The sequence below is a fragment of the Mobula birostris genome, chromosome 1 (assembly GCF_030028105.1).
Source record: "Mobula birostris isolate sMobBir1 chromosome 1, sMobBir1.hap1, whole genome shotgun sequence".
NCBI classification, from domain to species: domain Eukaryota; kingdom Metazoa; phylum Chordata; class Chondrichthyes; order Myliobatiformes; family Myliobatidae; genus Mobula; species Mobula birostris.
Window position 1 is genome coordinate 32,643,672 of NC_092370.1, and position 27,498 is coordinate 32,671,169.

The 27,498-nt window shown below is 41.0% G+C and overlaps 1 protein-coding gene across 1 annotated transcript in view; it reads left to right on the forward strand.

The window, feature by feature from the left end:
- The window catches only part of ube2wb (ubiquitin conjugating enzyme E2 Wb), a 75,126-nt gene that overhangs the window by 10,826 nt on the left and 36,802 nt on the right, over window positions 1-27,498 (forward strand). Inside the window, exon 3 of the mRNA XM_072253642.1 lies at window positions 14,629-14,731. Coding sequence (XP_072109743.1) covers window positions 14,629-14,731 — 103 coding nt within the window. The remainder of the gene's footprint in view (window positions 1-14,628; window positions 14,732-27,498) is intronic.

Consider the following 27,498-nt stretch of genomic DNA (forward strand, 5'->3'; position numbering starts at 1 on the left):
CTGTAATTCCTGCCTTTTCTAACAGGATCCCACCACCAAGCACATCTTTCCTGTTCACTCTCCTGACACTTCTTCTTGCAAGCAGAACAAGTGCTACACCTGCCCTACACCTTCTCCATCACTACCATTCAGGGCCCCAAGCAGTTCTTCCAGGTAGGCAACGCTTCACCTGTGAGTCTGTTGAGATCACATACTGTGTCCGATGCTCCAGGTGTGGCCTCCTGTATGTCGGTGAGACCCGATATTGATTGGGAGACTGCTTCGCTGAGCACCTATGCTTCATCTGCTAGAAAAAGTGGGATCTCCCAGTGGCCACCCATTTTAATTCCATTTCCCGTTCCCATTCCAACCTGTCAGTCCATGGCCTCCTCTACTGTCACGATGAGGCCACACTCAGGTTGGAGGAGCAATACCTTGTATAACCTGATGGCATGAACATCGGGTAATACCCTCCCCCCTCTCCTTCACCATTCCTGATTCTCCCCCCCCCCACCCACTTTATCTCCTTACCTGCCTATCACCTCCCTTTGGTGCTCATTCCCCCCCTCCCCACCTTTCTTTCTTCCATGGTCTTCTGTCCTCTCGTATCAGATTCCTCCTCCTCTGGCCCTGTATCTCTTTCACAAATCAACTTCCCAGCTCTTTACTTCTGCCCTGTTTCACCTATTACCTTGTGTTTCTTCATCCCTCCCCCCACCTTCTTACTCTGACCCCTCATCTTTTTTTCCTCCACTCCTGATGAAGGGTCTCGGCCAGAAGCATCGACTGCACTCTTTTTCCATAGATGCTGCCTGCCCTGCTGAGTTCCTCCAGCATTTTGTGTGTTTTCTCTTGTTTGTGTGCCTCAAGTTCATTTTCTCGCCAGATTTACCCTATTTTCTTATCCCCCCCAAACAAAACTGTCAATCAGCTTCAAGTGTACTCCATAGCTATAACTGAAATGGAGGAGTCTAAATCTTTGCAACACTCTGTTTAAAAATTTCTCCTCAATTCACTCCTATTTGTCAACCTCTGTGCCTACTAAGTTGTTGATTCTTAAGGGATGTACATAGACTCTCAGAATCAGGTTTATTATCACTGGCATGTGACGTGAAATTTGTTAACTTAGCAGCAGCAGTTCAATGCAATACATAATGTAGCAGAGAGAGAGAAAAAAATAAATAAAATATAATAAATAAACAAGTAAATCAATTACATATGTTGAATAGATTTTTTAAAAATGTGCATAAAGAGGTTGAGTTAACTGACTTAAGAATTGAATCCCAAACCGCATCAGATAAGGAAATATTTAAATCATGCTCCCAGGCAATTCTAATTTTATGTGCTCGCCACTGCCTTTTGCAGTTTAAGGTTGTACACAGGACTCATATGTCTAAAACTAAATTATCGTGGTTTTACCCTGACATTAGTCCTGTTTGTGATAAGTGTAAAGAGGTGAGGCTTCTCTTATCCATATGTACTGGGCTTGTCCTAGTCTAGAGAAATTTTGGAGAGAAGCTTTTTCAACTCTATCCCATATTCTTAATTGCCACTTGGAATCTAACCCTCTGATTGCTGTTTTTGGCACCTTGGGTGAAGTAGATATGCACTTGAGTCCGACTAAATGTCGAACATTATCTTTTGCCTCTCTCTTGACTAGACGGTTAGTTCTTATTAGATGGAGAGATGCTGCCCCACCCACTCATGCTCAATGGCTTAGTGATATTATGTGCTGCTCAGACCTTGAAAAGATTCATTATTCACTTCTTAATTTGGACATTAAGTTTCATAAGGTGTGGGAACCTTTTCTTGAATACTTTTATAACTCTTTAGATTAAGTTTATCCTTTTTTTGGTACTACAATCCCTTACTTTTAGCTTTTTTTCCTGTAAGTACGGTTTTTTGTTTGTTACATTATAATTTTGGTAGTTGGCATTATATTTTCTTTTTTATATATATTTACAGCTCTGTGGAGTTGAATGCTCTGATTAACTTTTCTTTTATACATAGAAATGGTTGGCCTAGGGTTTTATAGTGGGAGGATAGGGAGGACACTACTTTTATATGTTTTTATTTTGGGTGCTTTTTTCTTATTGTTATGAATTATATATTGGACACGTTTGTTTTGCACTGTATAAATCTCCACTTTGTTGATGGGTTAAGAAAAAAAATAAATTTATAAAAATGTGCAAAAACAGAAATACTGTATATTTTTCTTTTTTAAAAAAAAAAGTGGGGTAGTGTCCAAAGCTTCAATGTCCATTTTGGAATCGGATGTCAGAGGGGAAGAAGCTGTTCCTGAATCGCTGAGTGTGTGCCCTCAGGCTTCTGTATCTACCTGATGGTAACAGTGAGAAAAGGTCATGCCCTGGGTGCTGGAGTTCCTTAATAATGGACACCACTCCCTAAAGATGTCCTGGGTACTTTGTAGGCTTGTATCCAAGCTGGAGCTGACTAGATTTACAACCTTCTGCAGCTTCTATCGGTCCTGTGCAGTAGCCCCTCCATACCAGACAGTGATGCAGCCTGTCAGAATGCTCTCCACGGTACAACTGTAGAAGTTTTTGAGTGTATTTGTTGACATGCCAAATCTCTTCAAACTCCTAATAAAGTATAGCTGCTGTCTTGCCTTCTTTATGACTACATCACTATGTTGGGACCAGGTTAGGTCCTCAGAGATCTTGACACCAAGGAACTTGAAGCTGTTCACTCTCTCCACTTCAGATACCTCTATGAGGATTGTTATGTGCACCTTCGTCTTACCCTTCCTGAAGTCCACAATCAGCTCTTTCCGTCTTATTGATGTTGAGTGCCAGGTTGTTGCTGCGGCACCACTCCACTAGTTGGCATATCTCACTCCTGTACGCCCTCGCGTCACCACCTGAGATTCTACCAACAATGGTTATACCATCAGCAAATTTGTAGATTGTATTTGAGCTATGCCTAGCCACACAGTCATGTATATACAGAATAGAGCAGTGGGCTAAGCACACACCGCTGAGGTGCGCCAGTGTTGATCGTCTGCAAGATGGATATGTTATCACCAATCCGCACAGACTCTGGTCTTCCGGTTAGGAAGTCGAGTATCCAATTGCAGAGGGAGGTACAGAGACCCAGGTTCTGCAACTTCTCAATCAGGATTGTGGGAATGATGGTATTAAACGCTGAACCGTAGTCGATGAACAGCATTCTGACATAGGTGTTTGTGTTGTCCAGGTGGTCTAAAGCCATGTGGAGAGCCATTGAGATTGCATCTGCCGTTGACCTATTGCGGTAATGGGTCCAGGTCCTTGCTGAGGCAGGAGTTCAGTCTAGTCTTGACCAGTCCCTCAAAGCATTTCAGCACTGTCAGTGTGAGTGCTACCGGGCGATAGTCATTAAGGCAGCCCACATTATTATTCTTAGGCACTGTCCATAATTGTTTCCTTTTTGAAGCAAGTGGGAACTTCTGCCCGTAGCGGTGAGAGTTTGAAAATGTCCTTGAATACTCCCGCTGGTTGGTTGGCACAGGTTTTTAGAGCCTTACCGGTTACTCCATCGGGACTTACTGCCTTGCGAGGGTGCACTCTCTTTATAGACAGTCTAACATCAGCCTCTGAGACAGAGATCACAGGGTCATCAGGTGCAGCAGGGATCTTCACAGATGTAGTTGTGTTCTCCCTTTCAAAGTATGTATAGAAGGCGTTGAGTTCATCTGGTAGTGAAGCTTCGCTGCCATTCATACTATTGGGTTTTGCTTTGTAGGAATTAATGTCTTGCAGACCCTGCCAGAGTTGCCATGCATCTGATATTACCTCCAACCTCTCTCTAAGTTTTCTCTTCGCCCTTGAAATAGCCCTCCGCAAATCATGCCTGGTTTTCTGGTACAGGCCTGGGTTGCCAGACCTGAATGCCAGCAGACGACGTATCTCCTGGTTCATCTACGACTTTTGGTTTGGGAATGTACTGTAAATCTTTATAGGCACACACTCATCCACACAGGTTTTAATGAAGTCAGTAACAACTGCAGCATACTCATCCAGATTCAAAGATGAATCCCTGAATGCAGTCCAGTCCACTGCTTCAAAGCAGTCCTATAGGCGCTCCTGTACTTGCCTTGTCCAAACTTTCTTGGTCCTCACTACTGGTGCTGCAGTCTTCTGTCTCTGCCTATACTCAGGGATTAGAAGTACAGCCAGGTGATCAGACTTCCTGAAGTGAGGGCGTGGAATAGCATGGTAGGCATTCTTGATGGTGGTGTAGCAATGGTCCAGTGTGTTGTTTCCTCTGGTATTGTAAGTGATCTGTTGATGGTAATTGCTTAGTGATTTTTTTTTTCAGGCTGGCCTTGTTAAAATCTCTCAAAATGATGGTGAAGGCGTTAGGGTGCGCTGTTTTGTGCATGTTGATCCCATTGCTTGAATCATCTAAAGCCTGTTTGACATTGGCCTGAGGTGAACTATAAATGGCTACCAGAATGACCCCAGAGAACTCCTGTGGTAGGTAAAAAGGACAACACTTTACTGCTGTATATTCCAGGCCTGGTGAGCAGGATTGGGACAGTACTGATATATTTGTGCACCAAGAAGAGTTGATCATGAGGCATACTCCTTCACCTCTGCTTTTGAGAGACTCTATAGATCTATCCTGGCGGTGTATAGTAAACCCATCGATCTGGATTGCTGCATCCGGTACGGAATGGTTTAACCAGGATTCCGTGAAACAAAGGACACACGCAGTCTCAGGCTACATCCACACTAGACCGGATAAATCTGTAACAGAAGCTTTTTCTCTTCGTTTTGACCCCCCGTCCACACTGAAATGGTGTTTTCCTCCCCCGAAAACGGAGCTTAAATCTGAAAATGCTGGTTGGCCGTTGTAGTGTGTACGGGGTAACCAGCTAATTTTAAAAACGCTGTCATGACGTGCCGGAACAAATGGTGGCGGCAGTGCGGCATTTCATTGTTTTCTTAAACACAACCTCCAACACCACAACAGCAATATCTCACAATAGATGTGTAACAGCCTAATGATTGTATGGAAATACAAGATAACACTGGTACAGACATGTTTTATACATTTAACAGGGTGCTTTATTTGTCATGGTCCCTTCTGGCAATCCCCTGCCGTACTATTTACCTCAGGAATTGGGCCTCAATCCCCTCCTTTAATTTCCAGTCATTCCCAGGTTCCACTAACTACACACACCTGCTTTCCATCAGAAAATGTAGGATAAAGACCCTGTGATCACAACAAGAAGCTGTCAGTTCGTTGGTCAACTCTGGTGTGAGTAACTTCGTTTCATGGTCCTTAGGACTGTTAGTTCTAAGTCTAGCATCGCTCCTGGATTCTCTCCAAACCCAAGACTTTGTGTAAAGACTCTGTTGGAAACCAATTCCAGGCTCGCTTCGGCGATAACGCCTTCTGACTCTGTCCCCGCACCCGTGTTCTGCACTTGGGTTCGTCCACCGCCACGCTCGTATAACATTATAAATGTATTACTTGTGCAAACATTCAGTAGGTGCAATTGTCACTTTTGCCCAGTAACTCGTTTTATTGCATGTGTTAAATACAGCAAAATAATATGCAAAGACCTGGCAAAAGTAAAGGCAAACAAATGAGGTAACAGCAAATTTCACTCTTGCCCAGTAACAAGCTTTATTGCATTTAGTTGTAGCTGTCGTCCCTTTCATCGGTGAAGAGACTATGGCCGTAGGAAATGTTTCTAGACAAACGCACACCAAGTCTTTCATTTGGCAATTTCCTTTGAAGTTTTTCAAGTCTGTAACTGGACAAACGCGCGCCAAGTATACTGTTTCCTCTTCGTCGACTGCACCTCTTCCTACAGATGCTGCCTGGCCTGCTGCGTTCACCAGCAACTTTGATGTGTGTTGCTTGAATTTCCAGCATCTGCAGAATCCCTGTTGTTTCCGTTTCCTCTTCGCTTGTTTTCTGTGTGTCCTGCGCATGCCCAGTAGGAGGAGATTCGCCCAAATATCCGTTCTAATGTGGACAGAGGTATTTTGAAAATGCCTGGTGTGGACGCCTATCATTTTTACGCGAAACCGGCGTTTTCAAAATTATCTGGTCTAGTGTCGACGTAGCCTCAGCAAAATAATGTCAGCTTCGTCAATGAGATTATACCTCTTCAAAATTTCATTGTGTATAGGCCAGTCTTGTTCAACCTCTCTTCCTTCATTAAATCTACTCAATTCAGAAATCTACTGGATGAATTAAGAGTCCTAGCTCCAAGGAAAATGTATTATCTTCAGGTGCAATGGCAATGTTGTTACACAGCACTCCAAAGGTGATCCTGTTGAAACCCTGCACAATTGTTAAAAGACATTAAGTGTATTTTTAAACTCCCTTGCAGTCAAGATCCATCTCAGTTAGATCATTACAAGACAGTACATGCACATAAAATAACATGGGAGTAGTTCCATAGGCTCATGATGTCTAATCCAGCCATGACATAGGCAGATTGAGGTAGTTTAGATTTACACACGGTCCATTTTCCTCTATTCCTTATCTAACTGCTGCTTAAGCACTGCCATTCTATCTGCTTCCCTGCAGTGTGTTCCAGGTACAGACCAAATTCTGTGTTTTTAAAAAGCAGAGAAAGAAAAGTTACCTCAATTTTCCTTTAAATATTCCCTGTTCAGTATAAATCAATGCCCTCCAGTATTTGACATTTCAATCCTGGGAAAAGACCATCTATCCTATTTATACCTCTCATTTTATATAATTCTCTTAGATTGCTCTTCAGCTGGCTGCACTCCAGCAAAAACAATTCAAGTTTGCCCATTTTCCTTATAGCTAACAGTCCCCAATCCAAGCAGTGTCCTGGTGAATTTCTTCTGCAGCCTTTCCAAAACCTTCATCTCCTTCCTGCTTGTACTCAATTTGTCTCCCTGCATGCACTTCCTCTGTAACACCGTGTTCTGGGTTGTTTTCCTTTTTTCTACCTCGATGTTAGAATGATCTGTCTGAATGGCAAACAAAAGCTTTTTGCTGTATCTTGGTACGTGTGATAATATAGCAATGATAATGCGACAATCAGAAATGGGTACAATACTCTGAATGTGGAACAACCAAAATAGAAAATTTAAAAAAGAGAATGGGTTGATCCAACTCCACTTGATTATTTTCCCAAGAGTTGGGATGTTGGCTGAGTGTCTATCGTTATCAGTGACAATTTTTTCAGTTTCTTTATCATAGGGTATTTCTGTGTTTAAGGCACTTAATGTGTGCAAGTTGCTGTAAATGATTGAACATACCATTCAAGCTTTAGGATTACTTGTCCAGTAACTTAATATTTTATGATGCTATTTACTTGACATTTTGTGTGAATAAGAAAAAAATACTGATCAAATTACAGTCGGCCCTCCTCATCAGCGAGGGATTGGTTCCGGGACCCCTTGCGGATACCAAAAAAGTGGACGCTCAAGTCCCTTATTCAACCTGTTTGAATGCGGTGGACATTAGGACCCGGCGGCGGAGCTCTGAATCCACAGCGTTTCTGTTCGCGAAAATAATCATGATCACGATTTAAAATAAAGTGGAAATAATAAAGCAATTGGAAAAAGGTGAAACGCCGTCGGTCATTGGAAAAGCCTTAGACTACAGTTGGTCAACGATCGGAACAATTTTAAAGGACAAAGTGTGAAAGGCCCTGCCTGATTAAAGCTACAATTATTACTAAGCAACACAGTGGTTTAATTATTGGGTTTTGGGGTTTTGGGTTTTTGATCCTTCACATCAACCTGGCATGGATGGAGAGTGCGCTCGGGAGCGGTCTGTCACTGATTCGAACTCGGGAACTTTCATTCTTGTTTCTTAAGTGCTTTATATGCATAGAAAGGGAAAATATATACTATATACTAAGACAAACGTTTGACTAACTGACTCTAAATAATACCGGATGTACCTGTTCTGACTTACTTAGTAAGAGAACTTCTGTTTTTTTTCCGATTCCCGATCCACGATAACCTACGCACATCCTCCCGTATACTTTAAATCATCTCTAGATTACTTATAATACCTAATACAATGTAAATACTATGTAAAATAGTTGTTATACTGCATTGTTTAGGCAATAGTGACAAGAAAAAAAGTCTGTACATGTTCAAACAACAAGTGCTGGAAGAGCACTTCCGGGTTTTCTCGATTCGCGGTTGGTTGAATTCGCGTATGTGGAACTCGTGGATAAGGAGGGCCGACTGTATTACTTTGAGCAATTAACACTTTCAGAATTTAAGAAACTTCTGAACCTTCTGACTTAGATTTTAGCAATTCATAAAATGGCTTCTGATTTCCATATCCTTTGTTAGAACTGCATGAATATTTGTTATATTATTGTATCTGATTGCTCAGAACTATTTGACTAGTCTACAATCAGTCTCAACTTGGGGATTTAGATAATCAAACAATATCTATCAGAACCACTGGCTCTGATAGCTGTTTTGACTACATCTCACCCACACTTCTTCCTTTTAAGGATTTCATTTCTTTGTTTCTTCATATCTGCTCTAAAGGTATTTCCACATCAATGCCTTCGAGATATTTTCTTTTGTACTTAAATTGTGGCTTCCCTTCTGCCATCGGTTGGTTCTCAGCCTCAAATCCTGTATGTTCTGTATTTCTACTAAAACATCACCCTCCTGGTCGTAGTAAGGTTCCCCATGTTCTCCGCCTTCCATTCCAACAATATTCTCATTGAACTCCATAATTTTCACCACCTTCAGTGGGATTCCACCACTAGACCCAATTCCTGAATTTCAGCATTCCCATGTAGTAAAAGGCAGCGCAACACATGTCCATTATCTCTTCATTTTCCACAATGCAGATGAATCAGCAGTTCAGGTGCATTTCCATTCTACGTTGAATTATTTTCTCACCACGTGGTCTATATTCTGGAGAAATTAGTCAGATTAGATGACCAATTATTAGATGGAAAGGTGATGCTGAGTTCCAAATCACCTATCCCTTGAAATGTAAGCTAGAAAAACAGTACTTCACTTTCATCTGGGTGAATTGCAGTCCTCCGATCTTCTTATTAAGTTTAACACTTTGAGGTAACCACTCTTGTTTCTCCACACACATGTGGTTATACTTGTGTTTCAATTTGTTTCTATTTTCCGCTTTCTGTGTCTTAACTGCCGTTTTTTAAAGTATTTGTGACATTGACAATTTTGGTCTGCATTTTATTCCTCTGCTCTCCAAGGTTCCTCTCTCTGCAACTTAAAATCTACTTGATTTCACATTTTTTCCAATTCTTTTGGAGGTTGTTGACCAGTTTCTCACCACATGGTTATGCTTGACTTGCTGAATGTTTCCAGCATCTGTAACATTTTTAATCTGAATGTACCGCTCCACATATGATCTAATCAATGCCTTCTACCAAGTAATTTCAGCTTTTTTTTGAAAATATCTACATTTCCAACTTTAAACATTTTACCTTTGCCCCACATTCAGCTTTTGATTGTATATTTAATGTATTGCATTTCATTTTATCCAGCACAATATATTCCCTTTCCCATAGTGGAACCTTGATATTCTACTAATTTGTATCATTCTGGGTTCTTCCCCATAATTTGCCACATCTTATGGGTGTCTGGACGTGCGTTTGATTCACGTAAACTGGAAAATAAGAACTTGCAGCTTTTCCATTAAACACATCATTCCCATTGCCCCAAACAAAAGAGAGTCTGCGGATTCTGGAAATCCAGAGTAGCACATGAAATGCTAGAGCTCAGTAGGTCAAAGAACAAATAAACAGTTGACATTTTGGGCCAAGACCCTTTATCAGTGTGTTATGCTCTGTCAGTATGCAGATTATTTACTTGCTTTTTGTTCTCTAGACTTGGATCTGCTGCCTTTGATGTATGTCTCCCCATTATTGTAACAAACCTAAAATGCTCTAAAAGTTATCTTCAAAAATCTTTATAAGCAATAATGACAATTCATTTTACACAAAATTTGCACTTCAAAAATTCATAATAGAAGCAAAACCTAATCGTAGCATTGAGAAGTCAGGAAAAGCATTGGGTAAGTACATGTTCTTCATGCAGATATTTTGTGGATTATCTTGCAACAATAAAAATATCAAATATCTTGCACACCTTGCCTTTTGCTTTCAAAGTTAATTAGTTCCTTGTGTAACTTGATCAAAACAAACTGAATGCAGGCACTACTTTGTCTACAGTATGAATCTTAATACAGTATGACCATCCCCTATTTTTATCTATTAACTACAATAATAGTTATTGCTGTGAATATTTTTGGATTTAACTTTTTTCCCCTTTGTATTATTATTTCACCCTTTTTGATTTGTTTGCTGATTCCCTGAGATTTGCACCATTACACAGAACAATGATCCAATCATATTTTTGTCTTGCCTTTTGTGGAACAGTCCTTGTTCCAAACCTTTTCTGATTTTACTCTCCAGCTACTCCATTATATTAGTGACTGCTTTGTTGCTGCTTCCTGCACCTGTGTAGAAGTTGTTAATCTTTATCTCCTTTGGCACCAACTTCAACTCCTGTCTTTAAAAAAAAAACACTTGGACCAGAGACAGCACTTTGGATTTCATCTCAGGAGATAAACTGTCCAAAGACATTTACTTTCTTCTGCATAGACTATATCACTTTCCCACCCTGTCTCTTGAAAGGATACCACTCCTTCTTCTCAGTCCCTCAGTCTCTGCTACATCTGCTCTCAAGATGAGGCCTTCCATTCTAGGATATCTGGAGTGTCCTCCTTTTTCCAGAAATGTAGCTTCCCTTCCACTATGGTTAATGGAACTGCTTTTTGTTTGCATCTCCTCCATTTCCCACACTTCTGCTCTCAAATCAATCTCTCCAAGCACAACAGGGATTGAGTTCCACCAGCTGCAATGAGATCTCATCACTAGCCATGTCCTTCTCTTCCCATCCGTTTGCTTTTACTCCCTGATCTGCTTATCCCTCCCCAGTCACCCACTCCATCCTGACCCTTGGCATTTTCATCTGCAAATGCAGAAGGTGCGGCACTTGTTCCTACATTTGTTCATTTCAAATTTGTTAGAGAAACCATTTTAGAAACGAAATAGAGTGTATTAGCCACTTATCACCTATATTCTGGTCGTGATTAACCCCCCCCACCCCCGAACAGAATCGCCAAAAACGATTTGCAGGAGAAAAAATCGGCAGGTACACAGTCACGCATGCACACTGGTGCCCGCACAAGGCTTCATGGTCATTGTAGTCTTTTCTGGGTAAAGACAACGTATTTGACTGCTACTTTTGTCCGTTGGCAACCCTACCCCCCCACCCCCAAGTCGGCCGGTCCGCAGTGCGAAAAAGGTTGTGGACCCCTGTCCTATTGTACTTTCCTCAATCACTTCCTCTGGCAGCTTGGTCCATGTACTTACCACCCTCTATGGAAATGTTGGCCCAAATGCTTCTTCAGATATGTCAATGGCACCTTCGTAGTGTGGCCTCATGGACTCCAGGCACTCCCAACAGTTCTATGACCATCTGAACAGTATAATCCAAACATTCAATTTATGATGGAGATGGAGAAGAATGGTTTCCTCCTATTCCTGGACATTCTAATATGATGGACACCAGACGGTAGCTTCAGGCATGGCATCCACCAGAAGCCTACTCACACAGACTTGTACCTCATCAGTAGCAGTGACCATCACATTTCCCAATGTGGAGCAGTTCTTTCTACTTCAATTAATCCTACAAAAACTATTTCAGACCCAGAAAGTCTCCATGAGGAAATAAGATAATTATGTACAACATTCCTACAGTATGGCTTCAAGTTGAAGGAAATCAATCGGGCTCTTAAAAGGACCAACAGAAAAAACCAAGAAAGTTAACAACAAGGAGGAACCCATCACTGCCGTCAGTCTTCCCTATATTTCAAAGGATTGCTAAGATCCTGAAGAAATACGGGATTAATACTACCCACAAACCTGTAAGGAAGCTCAAATCCCAGTACATGCGGGTCAAAGACGACCTGGAATTCGGGAGAACTGGTTTTTACAGGATTCCCTGTGAATGTGGAGTAGCGTATATTGGCCAGACGGATCACAAGGTGGAAACCCGCATCAAGAAGCATAGGAGGTGTTTGCGTTTGGGTTAATCAGAGAAATCAGTGGTAGCAGAACTGACCACAGGATTGACTTCGAAGGCATAAAACTACTGTGCCATGCCAATGGCTTTTGAGACCACCTGGTGAAGGAAGACATTGAAATAAAAATTTTATCAAAGACAAAGGTTTCGCTCTAAGTAAGAACTGTAATGCATTTTTAAACAAGATGAGACAGCGGAAACCTGATTACAGGTGTCCCCCACTTTTCGAACGTTCGCTTTACAAAACCTCACTGTTACGAAAGACCTACATTAGTTCCCTGTTTTCACTAACAGAAGGTGTTTTCACTGTTACGAGAAAAGGCAGTGCGCGGAAAAGGCAGCACGTGATAAAAAGCAGCGCGCGCCCCAAGCAGATTCGGAACTGCATTCTAGTCGGCATTGCTTAAACACGTGCCTGTGAGCATCCGTTAGCAAGATGAGTTCTAAGGTATCCGAAAAGCCTAAGAGAGCTCGTAAGGGTGTTATACTTAGTGTAAAAATAGACATAATTGAGCGTTTCGATCGTGGTGAACGAAGCAAGGACAAAGTGAGTTTGGCTGATGGAAGTTGACGAAGATGATGTTGAAGAGGTTTTGGCATCCCATGACCAAGAATTGATAGATGAAGAGCTGATGCAATTGGAAGAGGAAAGGATAACAATCGAAACTGAATGCAGTAGCCAACGGACCGAAAGTGAAGTTGTCCAGGAACTGAACGTGAAGCAACTGCGTGAGATTTTCGCTGCAATGATAAAGTACGACTTTAATTCTGAAAGGGTACGGCGATTTAGGGCATATTTGCAAGATGGTTTGAGTGCTTACAAAGAACTGTATGATAGAAAAATGCGCGAGGCTCAGCGATCAAGCATACTGTTGTTTTTCAAGCCTTCCACATCAGCCACAGCAGACGATGAACCTCGATCTTTGACATCGAGGCAGGTAGACATAGGAGAGGATGCCCTGCCTGCCCTAATGGAAACAGATGACGATGAGATGACACCCCAGTGTCCCACCATCCCAACCCCCAGGCCGTGGACAGATACCGATTTGTGGAGAATGCAGCGGGAGGCACACAGCACACCTTTAAGAAAAAAGCCGAAATAAACATGCTAATTAATTAGGTGCTGCCCGGTTCGTAATTGTCGGCCCAGATCAGAAGCGATTGTCAATTGCATCGCCTCTGATCTGGGCCGACAATTTCCTGCTGGGTGACACCTAATTAATCAGCATGTTTATTTCGGCTTTTTTCTTAAAGATGTGCGGTGTGCCTCCCGGCTACCACTGTACCCCTGCATTCTTCGCGGATCGATATCGGTTCGCTGCCCGGAGGGTGGGGGCCACTGCACCACCTCAACTTCCGACGACTCAACCTAACACACCATCATCAGTGTGCTCAGCGCTGTCTTCCCGTAAGTGATACTACTCTGTATCACTACATTATTTCTACTTTATATAGGCTGTGTATTTTTATGTGTTATTTGGTATGATTTGGCAGCTTCATAACTTAAAGGTTACTGGAGAGGATGTTTTTGCCAACAGCGCTTGCGCCGTGTTTTTGCCGACGGCGCTTGCGTGAGATTTTCGCTAAATGATTGTAGAAAAGTATTTCTACTTTATATAGGCTGTGTATTTATCATATTCCTGCTTTTACTATATGTTACTGTTATTTTAGATTTTATGTGTTATTTGGCATGATTTGGTAGGTTATTTTTGGGTCTGCAAACTCTCACAAAATTTTCCTATATAAATAAATGGTAATTGCTTCTTCGCTTTACGACATTCCGGCTTACGAACCGTTTCATAGGAACGCTGTACCTTCAGGTGGCGGGGGAAACCTGTATGGCAGAAACTTAGTCTGTGCTTCTTGCTTGACTTTATATGGCTTTGATTCAGTAGAAAGATGGTGTTCTGCCATAAAACAGCAATTGAAAATGTATTTTTCAGGTTGTTCAGTTTGGGATTTTTGCTCACAAATTTTATACAGTTTCTAACATTCAAGCAGGTAACAGCTTCAAACAAAAGCAGTGAGATATTAGCAACTGATGGGGTTACTTTGAGTATCAAACCCATCTCCTGGTAGATTGCAAAATGGGCTTCTTTCAATTCCATATTTTGTAAAAATAAATAAATAAATAAATTATGAAATCAACCTTGAAAGGAGAAAAAAATAATGCCAGCCTTTATTACTGTCCTCAAATTTGATTACCCCTAAAATTGGGTAAGTAGTTTGAAGGTTACAGAGCAGCTTCAACATCTAACATCTGTACATATGTGTATCACATCAGCCCTTGACAAATTCAGTTCTTTTCCAAGCAGTGTTGCTAGAAAGAGGGAATGACATCCCTTCACAATGGATGCCATTTATTGTAGGGCAACTGTGCACATTATTTTCAAAAACTGTCTGACAAATACATGCTACAAACTGTCATGTTTCTGCTGAAGGAACTACTCTGAAATAAGTTGCTAACTGGTCCATTTGATTGATTTAATACATTCCGGGTGTGACATCTGTACAGATCAGAACTCTCTTTTTCCCATGTTGTTTGCAGATGGATTGTAGACATGGAAGGCGCTCCTGGCACGTTATATGAAGGGGAGAAATTTCAGCTTCTCTTCAAGTTCAGCAGTCGTTATCCTTTCGATTCACCTCAGGTAATACTTGTATGCAGACAGATCAAGATGACTGCAATTTTATTTCTGTAAGTGTATGCTTAACTACCTGATGGATGTTGGTAAAGTTCATATAAATCTACAGTTTCATTTTATTGCTTATGCCATAAAAAAGAAATTCATAAATATTGATACTAAGTGACCAGTGAACATAGAACAAAGAAATCTACAGTACATTACAGGCCCTTTGGCCCACAATGTTGTGACAACTATGTAACCTATTCTGGAAACTGCCTTGAATTTTCCTACCTCTTAGCCCTCTATTTTTCTAAGCTGCATGTACCTATCTCTCTGGCTATCCATCCTATAGGATGATGATGGTTCCTGTCAGTCAGTTAGTGGGCTTTGATATGTGTGTCCTGGAGTGGCTGTACAGGCTGATCCTTGACAGGCACTGCTTGCCACATACTTGGCAAGTGAGGCCTGGAGGGGCAGCAGGGGCAGAAGCTCTGTTGTGGCGCTTCCTGTACCTTTCCTCTGTTGCCTCGTTGCCTTTTCTGATGGCGTCCCTCTACTGTGCGCGATCTTAAACCAGATCCTCCCATGTTGATGGGGCAATGTCAGCTTTCTTGAGGCTCCTGTGCAGAACTTCCTTGTACTGTAGTCGCTGGTCTCCTCATTTTCGGGTACCATTGGACAATTGACCATACAAGATGTTGGGCAGTCTTCCGTCAGGCACTCTGAAAACATTTCCTGCCCAGCGCAGTTGGGCTGACATCACCAAGGTTGAAACTGCTGGCATTCCGGCTCGAGAGAGGACCCTTGGTATTGGAGACCTTGTCTTGCCAGGTGATCTTCATCAGAGAGCGTAGGTGACGCTGCTGCAGTTGGACAAGCTGGCGTAAGTGTCTCTGATATGGGCACCATGTCTCACATCCGTATAACAAGGTTGATATGACAACAGCCCTGTATACCTTGCACTTGGTGGCCAACCTGATGTTCTGTGACCAAACTCGATCTTTCAACTGACCAAAGGCAAAGCAGGCTTTTCTGGTTCTTGACTCAATCTCTGCATCCAGAGAAGCTGAGGATGTTATTATGCTGCCCAGGTAGCAAAACTTGTTGACAGTGAGACGAGTGTTGTCAATCCGAAGCTTTTGACTGCACTGACAAAGCGACTGGTGATCTCCTGTAAGTCTTCGAGAGAGTGGGCAACCAGTGCACAGTCATCAGCAAACTGTAGCTCTTGCGCCACAATGTCCCTGACTTTTGTTTTTGCTCTCAGTCTTGTGAGGTTGAGGGGCCCACCATCAGCCCTCGTTTGTAGGAAGACCCCTGACTTCAGGTCTGATGTGGCATCCTGAAGAACAGCAGCGAAGAATAGTCTAAACAGAGCAGGAGCCAGAACACAACCCTGTTTTACACTGTTGCTGATGGGAAATGGGTCTGACAACTCACCACACATGCTGATGTGGCCTTCCATGCCTTCGTGAAACTGACGGATGATGTTGGTTCTTGTATTTCAGTATTTTAGGGTCAAGGAGGAGAGCCAACAAATAAAATGCTACATATTTTGTTGACATTGGGCATGTATTTAAGCAATCTTATCAACATTTGTCTGATGCCTTTATTCATGATTCAAAATATGTCTGGGTAGATTTATGCTCTTGGTGGATAAAACAAGCAAGTTCAGAACTGGGGAAAGAGAGCAGTACTGTATTCCAAAAGGTGAGAAGATCTGGATGCCTTTTTCTAGTTCTGCCCGAACTCAAAAATGATGAGATTGTGTTATATTTTATGGCAGTCTGCAAAAGGCTTTGAGAGCTTTATATTGTGCAGATAATCAATATTGTATTTTTAATCATTTTCAAATTATGCCTGGTGGTTAGATTTTCACTGTTGATAATGGTGAAATGGCTGCTAGTTATGTATAAGGTTCCAAAAATGGACCTGAAAAATTGAGCATGGATGGACAAACCAGCTCAGTGGCCAGCTCAATTCTGTCAAAGGAAAGACATTCTTCCACATTTTAGGTACAAGATGTGCTCTCATAAGAGTAGAGAATTTATAAAACAGCAAAAAGGACTGATTATAAACAAAAAAATCAAGTAGTTGTGTTCATTGAGCAATGGAGTTAGTCTGATGTATCTTAAAATGTTTACTTCTGAATTGTGGGGGAAAAAGCTTTCTGCAAAGTTTTGTAGAACAGTAGATCATTAGAGGTACCAATACAGGCTGCTCATCATTTTCAGAAGGCAAACATAATTTACGTTTTTGTTATGGATTACTGAATATCAGAGGGAAGATTACGACTGAATAACAAAAAGAAATAGGTTAGTGTTTTCGGAATAGATTATACATTCAGATGTGTTAACCTGGTAGATCCATTATCAAAATTCCAGTGGTTTTATTCTAGCTGATTATACTGAAGAAAATTTAAATGCTAAATGTTAACATTCAATTTTGGAAAAAAAGATTATTTTATATCTGAATTTGTCTCCTACTTGGGAAGCTTCCAATTTTTTCCATTATGCTTGATAAATGAGTGATTACATAAGACTTTCATATCTATATTGATGGCCATAAGTTTTAGTTCTCAAGAATTAACCTCTTTAGTGTCACAAACCCATCAAGTTTAATTGTGTTATTAGTCAACATCATTAAATGCTTCTTCATATTCTAATTGTGACCTTTACTCAACTTTACTATTTTAAACCCCAAAATCCATTTCCAGACTAACAAACCTTTGACTAAAATCCACTGACATCCCCTCCTGTCCAAGAGTGAGGTGAAAAGGAATCAAAATCTTGTTTCAAATACTGGCAGAAAACTTCACAGCTAGAGGCTGACATGATATGGAATTATAGAATGAACAGCACAGGGAATTTAGTCTCAACAGTCTGTGCTGGATTATGCTCCACTCAAGGTGTCTCCTGTCTTTCCATTTCTAAATCTATCCATGCAGATAAATCCTTCTCCCTCACAAGCTTGCCCTGCCTCCCCTTGAATAGATGTTATCCATCCTCCCAGATTTTGTACCAGTGATTAAGTTAATGGGCCATCAGCCAGAGGTCTAAATGATTGATCTGGGCACAAAGTAAGCCACATGGGAACTTACATTCAAGTACTGAAATGAAACATAGAAAAATTAGAAACATAGAAAACCTACAGCACAATACAGGCCCTTCGGCCCACAAAGTTGTGCCGAACACGTCCTTACCGTAGAAATTACTAGACTTCCCCATAGCCCTCTATTTTTCTTAGCTCCGTGTACCTATCCAAAAGTCTCTTAAAAGACCCTATCGTATCTGCCTCTACCACCGTTGCCGGCAGCCCATTCCATGCACTCACCACTCTCTAAGTAAAAAAACTTACCCCTGACATCTCCTCTGTACCTACTCCCTAGCACCTTAAACCTGTGTCCTCTTGTGGCAACCATTTCAGCCCTGGGAAAAAGCCTCTGACTAGCCACACGATCAATGCCTCTCATCATCTTATACACCTCTATCAGGTCACCTCTCATCCTCTGTTGCTCCAAGGAGAAAAGGCCGAGTTCACTCAACCTGTTTTCATAAGGCGTGCTCCCCAATCCTGGCAACATCCTTGTAAATCTCCTCTCCACCCTTTCTATGGCTTCCACATCCTTGCTGTATTGAGGCAACCAGAACTGAGCGCAGTACTCCAAGTGTGGCCTGACCAGGGTCCTATATGGCTGCAATATTACCCCTCAGCTCCTAAATTCAATTCCATGATTAATGAAGGCCAATACACCGTATGCCTCCTTAACCACAGAGTCAACCTGCGCAGCTGCTTTGAGCGTCCTGTGGACTCGGACCCCAAGATCCCTCTGATCCTCCACACTGCCAAGAGTCTTACCATTAATACTATATTCTGCCATCATATTTGACCTACCAAAATGAACCACTTCACAGTTATCTGGGTTGAACTCCACCTGCCAGTTCTCAGCCCAGTTTTGCATCCTATCAATGTCCCACTGTAACCTCTGACAGCCCTCCACACTATCCACAACACCTCCAACCTTTGTGTCATTTGTTCAGTTTCAGTAATGGTATCTAAGGAACTACTGGATTATTGCTAAAAATACATCTAATTCACTAATTGATGTCAGAGAACTTCCTGGTCTGTTTTTTGGTTTATCACTTCAGAAATGCCAATAAGAATGACTCTATAGTTCCTGTGTCTCTTGTGTGAATTTAATAAAAACAAGTTCGCCATTCTCACCACTTTATCTAAAAGTTGTTTCTTCTGAATATTTTAGTGGATTTCTTGATACTTTTATAGACGAATTAGTTATGTTCTTTATATATCCACCCATAACCCCCTTCCATAAAGTCCAAAGTAAATTTATTATCAAAGTGCATGTATGTCACCATGTGTACTGGCATTATTATTGTTGTCTCCCCCAAAATCAACATCCTCAGAGTTACTTCTGAGCTGAATCTGACTTGACTGTAAATGACTTCCTGACATCCCAAAGCTTTTCCACCATCTACATGGTACAATTTAGGAATCTGATGGAATATCCCACTTGCCTGGGTGAGTGCAGTTCCAATATTATACTCAATTTTCAATAAACTCAATACCATATAGTGTAACTGAGTCAGTTGGTGATCTCCTGCCTGAAACATTCATTCCTTCTACCTCTGACACACTGTGGTATGTGCCATGTATTACTCACCTGGACTAGGTTCCCCTCCAAATGGTACACCATCCTGTGTTGAAAATATCACTGTCTTCATCCTGCTTGAGCTAAATCCTGAAACACCTTCCAAAGCATCATTTTGGGAGTATCTTACCGGTAGGCCTTCTGCAGTTCAAGAAGGCAGCTCTACATCACCTTCTTAAGGCCTTGTTCTTTATACTAGATCTTGAATAATTAATAAATAATTTTAAATAACTTAGATCACCTCCCCATCATAACTTTCTCAAGAGTCTGTTCATCATTTTTGATATATACACACTCACTTCTCTGGTTTCATCCTTGTATGTCCTGTTTTGTTATAATTGCCAGAATTGTACTCATAACATAAAGGATTATCCAATTGAGGCTTGATACAGGTTGAGCATAATTTCCCTTTTCAATTCTTTCTCTCTAGAAATAAACCCTAGTGTTTTGTTTGCTTTCTTTATAGCCTTTCTAACCTGTGGCTCAACATTTAGTGATTGGTGTATTTGTACTCCAAGATCCCTTTGTTCCTCTACTTCAGCTAGACTCCCACCTTCCATGTAGTAAGTGACTTTCCTATTCTTCCTATCAAAATCTAAAAGTTTGCGTTTATCTTCATTGAACTTCACTTGCCACTGATTTACCCTTATTGAGGACATCTTGTAAATTTTTTTAGGCACTTGGTGACTACTCCTCCTAATTTGGTATCTTTAGCAATTTTGAAAGTTACTCTTTTGATTCCATACTCTAAACTGCTAATGTAATGCTCCAAATTAAAATCCTGTGGAACACTTCTGCCCACCTTCTCCTGCTGCTCTTTAGTTCTTGCTTTCCAACTTTAAGTTAAGCTGGCAATCCTGACTCCATATTCTCAGAGTTTAATCAGTAGTTAATCTATTGTAGGATATCAGAAGCTTTTGGAAGATCTAGATAAATTACAAACAATGGAATACTATTTTCTTGTCCCTTCAATCAAAATTTTCAAGATTGAATCCGCCTTAGGAAACCATGCTATTTATTATTATACTTTGAGTTTCCAGGGTTGTATTTTCTCCTTGATTCCATTATTTTTCCTGCCATCAATTTTAAACTAACTAGTATAAATTTCCTGAAGGTGTTTCATCCCATTTCTGAAATACAAGCACAACTTTTTGACACCATTGATTTTACTAACGATTGTGGGATATAGTTCAGTCATGGGCTCGACAAATTCCCACAAGAGAATAAGAAGAATGCAAGTTGTTGAAGTTCCCCGGATGATAGGCATAGAGAGTGAAATGAAATTGTAAGTAGGTTTGGTAAATGTCAGATTCAAATTCACAAGGGAATCAAGCTAACTACAAAAAAAAAATGAGGTGGCTGAAGACGGAAAGCGTACTAAGCAGAATTTGAAGAGATTAATAAGACCATAAGACATAGCAGCAGAATTAGGTCATTTGGCCCATGGAGACTGCTCTGCCATTTAAACATGGCTGATCCTTTTTTTTCCCCTCCTCAGCCCCACTCCCCGGCATTCTCCCCATAACCTTTGATGCTGTGTCCAATCAAGAATCTATCAAGCTCTACCCTACATACACCCAACCACCTGGCCTCCACAGCTGGCTGTGGTAACAAATTCCACAAATTCACCACCTTCTAGCTAAAGAAATTTCCTCCGCATCTCTGTTTTAAATGGATGCCTTTTTATCCTGAGGCTGTGCCCTCTTGTCCTGGACTCCCCCACTATGGGAAACATCCTTTCCACATTTCTCTACCTAGGCTTTTCAACGTTCAAAAGGTTTCAATGAGATTCCCCCCCCCACCCCAAATTCCAGCGAGTACAGACCCAGAGCTATCAAATGTTCCTCGTATGATAACCTTTTCATTTCAGACTCCTCTTTGTGAACCTCCTCTGAACTCTCTCCAATGCCAGCATATCTTCTTAGATAAGGAGCCCAAAATGTTCACAATACTCAAGGTGAGGCCTCACCAGTGCCTTATAAAGCCTCAGCATCACATCCCTGCTCTTGTGTTCTAGACCCCTTGAAATGAATGCTAATGTTGCATTTGCTTCCTCACCACTCACTCTACCTGAAGTTAACCTTTAGGGCGTTCTGCACAAGGACTCCCATTTTTAGATTTTCTCCCCATTTAGAAAATCATCTACACATTATTTCTACAACCAACGTGCACGACCATGATTTTTTCAACATTTTATTTCATTTGCCACTGTCTTGCCCATTCTCCCAAGTCCTTCTGCATCCTACTTGTTTCCTCAACACTACCTGTCCCTCAACCAATCTTCATATCATCTGCATACTTGGCAACAAAGCCATCTATTCCATCATCTAAATCATTTATATACAGCATGAAAAGAAGTGGTCCCAACACCGACCCCTGCAGAATACCACTATTCACCAGAAAAGGATCCTTTTATTCCCACTTGCTGCCTCCTACCAATCAGCTAATGTTAGTAACTTTCCTGTAATACCGTGGGCTCTTACTTTGGTAAAGCAGCCTCGTGTGGCACCTTGTCAAAGGCCTTCTGAAAGCCCAAATAGACAACATCCACCTCATCTCCTTTATCTATCCTACTTGTAATCTCCTCAAAGAATTCCAATAGGTTCATCAAGCAAGATTTCCCCTCAAATTAGAATTTATCTTTAAATAAACATGGGAATAGTCAAAGGAAGTTAGGAACCAAAAATGATATGATCTTGTGCTATGATATTAAGTACTTTTGTATTCATATTGAATAACAGATCATTGTAAATACAGCAGAAATAGTTGAGAAATTTAATCAGAAGAAAAGGAAAGGAAAAGAAAAGAAAGGTGAAGCGTTGGCATTTTTCAAAGTAGGGAGTCCCCACCCAGTTTAGAAGAAAACCTCCTAGATTGTCAACTGTCAGCCCATTTCTTTGGTTGTGAAACACATTGCTATCTTCAACATTAACTAACATTCTAAACTGTGTCATATCCATAAACTCTTGATTTATGTAATGGTGGCCTAAGTTATTAATGTATCAAAGGATGCAGTGGTTTATTTGTTTATTATTGTCATTGTACCAAGGTACATTTTTTAAAAAAACAGTGAAACCAATACCTGCTAACATTATCAGTTGTTTTGAAATCGGATCAGAAGATGGAAGCGGGAGTGGAAAATTTTGAAGAATTGGCCACAGTAGGGCAATTCTATAGGCAAAGCTAAATGTTCAATGTTTATAAATTTTACACCTGTGATCACAAAAAGTGAAATAGATAAATCTAACAAAACCACGGTAGTTAAAGATGATGGAACCTTTAGCCATATTTATCTGGAGGAAAAATAATTAGAACTTGGAAACGTGTTTTTATGTTAGAAGCAAATTATGTTTGCCAAACTTGATTTAAGTAGTGGAGGCTTTTATGGGTTTGTTTTCTCATGGCATATTAAGCAAGCTCTTTTGTCCTTGAGGTCAGTGACAACATCGAAGCAAACCCATTCCCTTATTTATTTCCTTGTATGCTCTTCTTTCTCACATCCAGCAACCTACAAACCAGCCCATTTGTGAGGTGTAGGCATACAAAACTGGCTAGGGACCTGAAAGCAAAATAATGAACTTTTTCAGGCAGAAGGGAAATGCGCAGCAGTGTCCCTCTAGGATTAAGTACATATTGTATATTAATGAGTTGCACTCTAGTGTAAAGGGCGTAATTTAAAAGTTCGCAAGTGACATTGAAAGCGAACAGAGAGAGGGGTAGTAATAGGCTTCAGGAAGACATAGTTCAAATGCCTTCCAATATAAGTTACGTTTATAGAGCCTTCTCATTTGGAAAAGCAGTTAACTTTCATTTGTTTGTAGTAATGTGGTTATAATGGATGAATAATTAGCCAAGCAAGTTGAACATAACGTGGCTTTTATTGGACTGGCCACATTGAACTATAATATTACTGTGTTAGAAATTCTCAATTATGTCAAATTATATTTCATGTTAAAACTAAAATGTGCAGCTTAAAGCGTACATCAGAGAAGGCAAGTTGTGGAGTGAGTATTCTGCCAAAACAATTACGCCAACATTAGTACAATAAATATTTTAAATAGATGCATTGACAAGGATTTTGACAAGTGGTCTCATCATACTTAGTTTCAAAATACATGCTGTCATTTTTATTTGTCTTTTAATTAATAACAATGAGGGATGTAAAATAGATTTTACTTTAGCAGTTTCCCCCAATCCTGAAAGCAATTATTTTCCCATATTATAAGCAGAACTGTACAGTCCTTGCAGCATCTACACAAATACCTATACTGAGAGTTGTCAAGTTCTCACGCTGTGTGATGAGCCTGCTGCGAGTCCATGCTATGACCTGTACTGTCACAGTTAAGAATTAAAAATAGAGAACCATGGTAACCCTAGATAATCTCTAATGTAAGTACATGATCGGCACAGCATGATGGGCCAAAGGGCCTGTATGGTGCTGTAGGTTTTCCATGTTTCTAATTGCACACAACTTTATATAGGGAGGCTGTATGTGAGGACTGGTGAGAACTTATGTAGAGTTTGTTGTGACAACTAATGTCGTGGCTTAGTGTAGAGACGTGGGGCTTAGGACTGCACAGTGACGTGCATGGTATATGCAGATTGACAACTGTGGACTGACAGCACCAAATCTATACATGGATCCTACAGTCTTTTTCCTCACTCCCATTTAATATGACAGATGTTGTAGTATTCCCCTTCACCCTCACCCCACCGCCCACTCCATTCTGTTTGATTGACAGAACAAACTCAAAGGCCAGTAACTACTATTAAACCTCTTGCCATAAAGAAATCTCGAGGTTGGGGAGAGCTGTGCAGTTTAACAGAGAAAAGGGGTGACAGCAACTTCCATCACATTCAACAGGGTGGACAAAATAGACCATGGGATTCAGGCAATCTGTCAACGCAGATGGCGTCAGTGGCCCACAATTCAACATTGAGCCGCTTTACCACTTGCCTCAACTTACCCAAAGTCAGTGCTGATAATAAGCCTTGGATGATTTATTTCTAGGTTTCTGGCATGGCCACAAGCAACAATGGTTAGTGCAGGGATTTCTACCTAGTACTTAGTACCCAGGTTCCTGGTGCAATAATGGTGCTTGCAGGGGTGCATGCCAGGTTCCTTGCACAGTTGCACTCCTGATAATGCATTTCTATATTTATAATGATGTGATAACCCTTCTGAGCACTGATTCTTTAGCGCTGTTTCATGGGAACACATCCTGAGCATGAAGCAAGGTACCAATATACACTGTACACGCTTGCACAATTTCATCAAAATATTCTGTAGTATGTGGACATGTGTGAATTACGTTGACTATGTTTTGATATTGGAGAACATATTGTCTTAGAAAATCAATGTTTAGATTCTTTGTCAGATGAAGAATGAGCTCTTAGGAAACGTGACAATCAAAGCTGCTAATTAAATAATACATGGATCAGCTACCCATTTTCTTATGAAGTGTTCTTTCCACTCCAGCTTTAAGAAAACAATAGTTTGATTTCTGCACTCAGTCCCCTGCAACTATCCTCATTTGACACATAACCGTTTGTTTGGTTTTAAATTGTTAGATAATTTAGTGTCATGGATATGCAGCCTCAGAATGATGAGATTGTTGAGAACAATGAACTTCTGCAACAAAGCAAAATGATTGTGCTTAACAGTACTGAGGTATTATTAAGCATAGTTAAATCCATATAAAGGATTGTGGAAGGCTACCAAAAGTTAAATAATACTTTTAGGAATTGGACCATCAATAGAACTGCAATTAATTATGAGATGAAATTAATGGCAAAAATTAGTAATGTAGCTATCCTGTAAAATGAAGATTAGAGTTAAGGATGCCACACTAGGATAGCAGTTGCGCGATACTATTACAGCTTGGGGCTTTGGAGTTTGCAGTTCAATTCCGAAATCATCAATAAGAAGTCTGTACATCCTCCCTGTGGACTGTGTGGGTTTTCTCCAGGTGCTCTGGTTTTCTCCCACAGTCTAAAGACCTACCAGTTAGTAAGTTAATTGATCACTGTAAATTGTCCCATGATTAGGCCAGGGTTAAATCAGGGGTTGCTGAGCACTGCAGTTTGAAGGGCCAGAAGAGCCTATTCTGTGCTGTGTCTCAATAAGTAAATAAAGATGAGCTCCAATGTTGCACGCATGCATCTTTTGCTACTGGTGCACAAAGGAGTTTAAACTGCGCACAAAAGATTGTCACTCTGCACCTCTTTGGCATGTTAAGTATATGCCCCCTCTCTCCCCCTCCCTCTCTTCCCCTCCCCCAGGGGAGACTTAACAAGCAACTTGCTGATTTATGATGTTAAAAGTCTATTGCATCACTTTTTCCGAGCTCTGCACCCAGAGAGTCAGCCCTGGAAAGGCTCAGGTCTCTGGACACGCAGCAGACAGCTAACCCACTGCTCCCGATATTCGATGTTTTCTGGTGACGCCTCAGTCAGGGCCACTGGCCTTGAATCAGCCCATCTCCAGGGCCAGGAAAATCCGGCACCCTGAAGGTGTGCTAATCTTCCAGGCCACATCCTTGGGATATCAAAAAGCTGCTGGTCATGAGGCCCTGAGGGCGAGTCCCATTCCCGCAAAGATCCGAAGTCAGATCATATGCAATCACATTTCCTTTTCCGGTTTCTGATGCAGATGGTGTTGACAACATGGAGTTTGCAATGATTTGTCTGCAGATTGTAGAACTGGCTTATTTATGCTGTTTTTATTGCAGAAGTTCAGTACACACATGTCACTGGGCAAAAAGTTGCACAGGACAAGATTTTTGCGCACACTAGTCATTACAAATTAGAGGAAGCATTTATGAGTTGGTCCATATGGTTATTTGAAAACAAGGATACAAATTTTAAATTTAGAGTTATTTTACTTGGAGTCAGTATAGATAATCCTGGAAAATGATGGATGAAACAAGGTTAAGTTGGGATATGAATAGCAGATACCAGGTATTTCAAATTTATTGAGTTAAGGAATGAAAGATGTCAGCCACAGATGTGTTGGATAAACCACATTTACAGATTGCAAAGACATGATTGAGGGTCTGATTAGTAAATGATCTAAATCATGGATTGGCCAAGCTGATGTTGTGCAGGTGATTGATGGTAATATATACTCTTTGCTAGGTTCAGAAGCTTAATTTGGGCAATGTGGAACAGATTTTGATCTCCTCATTTTGGCTCTTTCCTGTCACACTTTTATCAGACAACAGAAGGGATTAGAGAAGCTATTACACAGTTCCTCACTTTCATTTCACATGTTGCTGTTCTAATTATGATGTTTACCATTTTTCTAGAAATGAACACAACACAGAATGCATAGGAACAGGCACTTCAGCTTACAATATTGTGCCAAATTAGTACTCAAAGTTCAAAGTACATTTATTATCAAATATGTACGTATACATTATACAACCTTGAGATTCATCTCCTTACAGACAGCCACAAAACAAAGTAATTCAAAAGAACTCAAAAAATGACAAACACCCAATATGCAGAGAGAGAAGAAAAAACATTGTACAAACAGTAAAAATAAGCAAATAACATTTAGAATGAAAGTGAGTCCTCAGACACTAAGCCCAGAGCAGGCTACAGCCTCACCCTCATTTCAGTGCATACAGGGTAAATGTGGTGGAGCCTGCAGACACGAAGCCTGGATGTCTCAGTGCAGTGCAGACTGGAGTAAACGTCACTGAGCAGCAAGCAGAACAGGCTGAAACCTTGCCTCTGGTCCTGACAATGCCTCTTCATTCCATCTGACCCAGTGTTTAACTCATACAAACTTCAGGCCATTTTCCACTCTAAGACCCAGGCCCTGTCACATCAATACGCAGTGGGCCTGGACCTCGCCACTATGTTTTTGGCCCGTACCCAACTTTTTCAAATCATCCCCTTGCTTAGATTGATCAAACCCCACTCTTGGTTTAGGTGGACGAGCTGCGAATGCCTCTTCTCTGCTCCGACTTTATTCCACTCTGCTCGCCTCAACCTCACCTTGACTATGCCTCGACCTTGCACCAACTTCACCCTGCACCTGCTGGCTTTAATCCTCAACTTAGCCTTGCCTTCACCCACCCCTTCATTGTTTTTGGTGATCGGTTGCTATAATGTT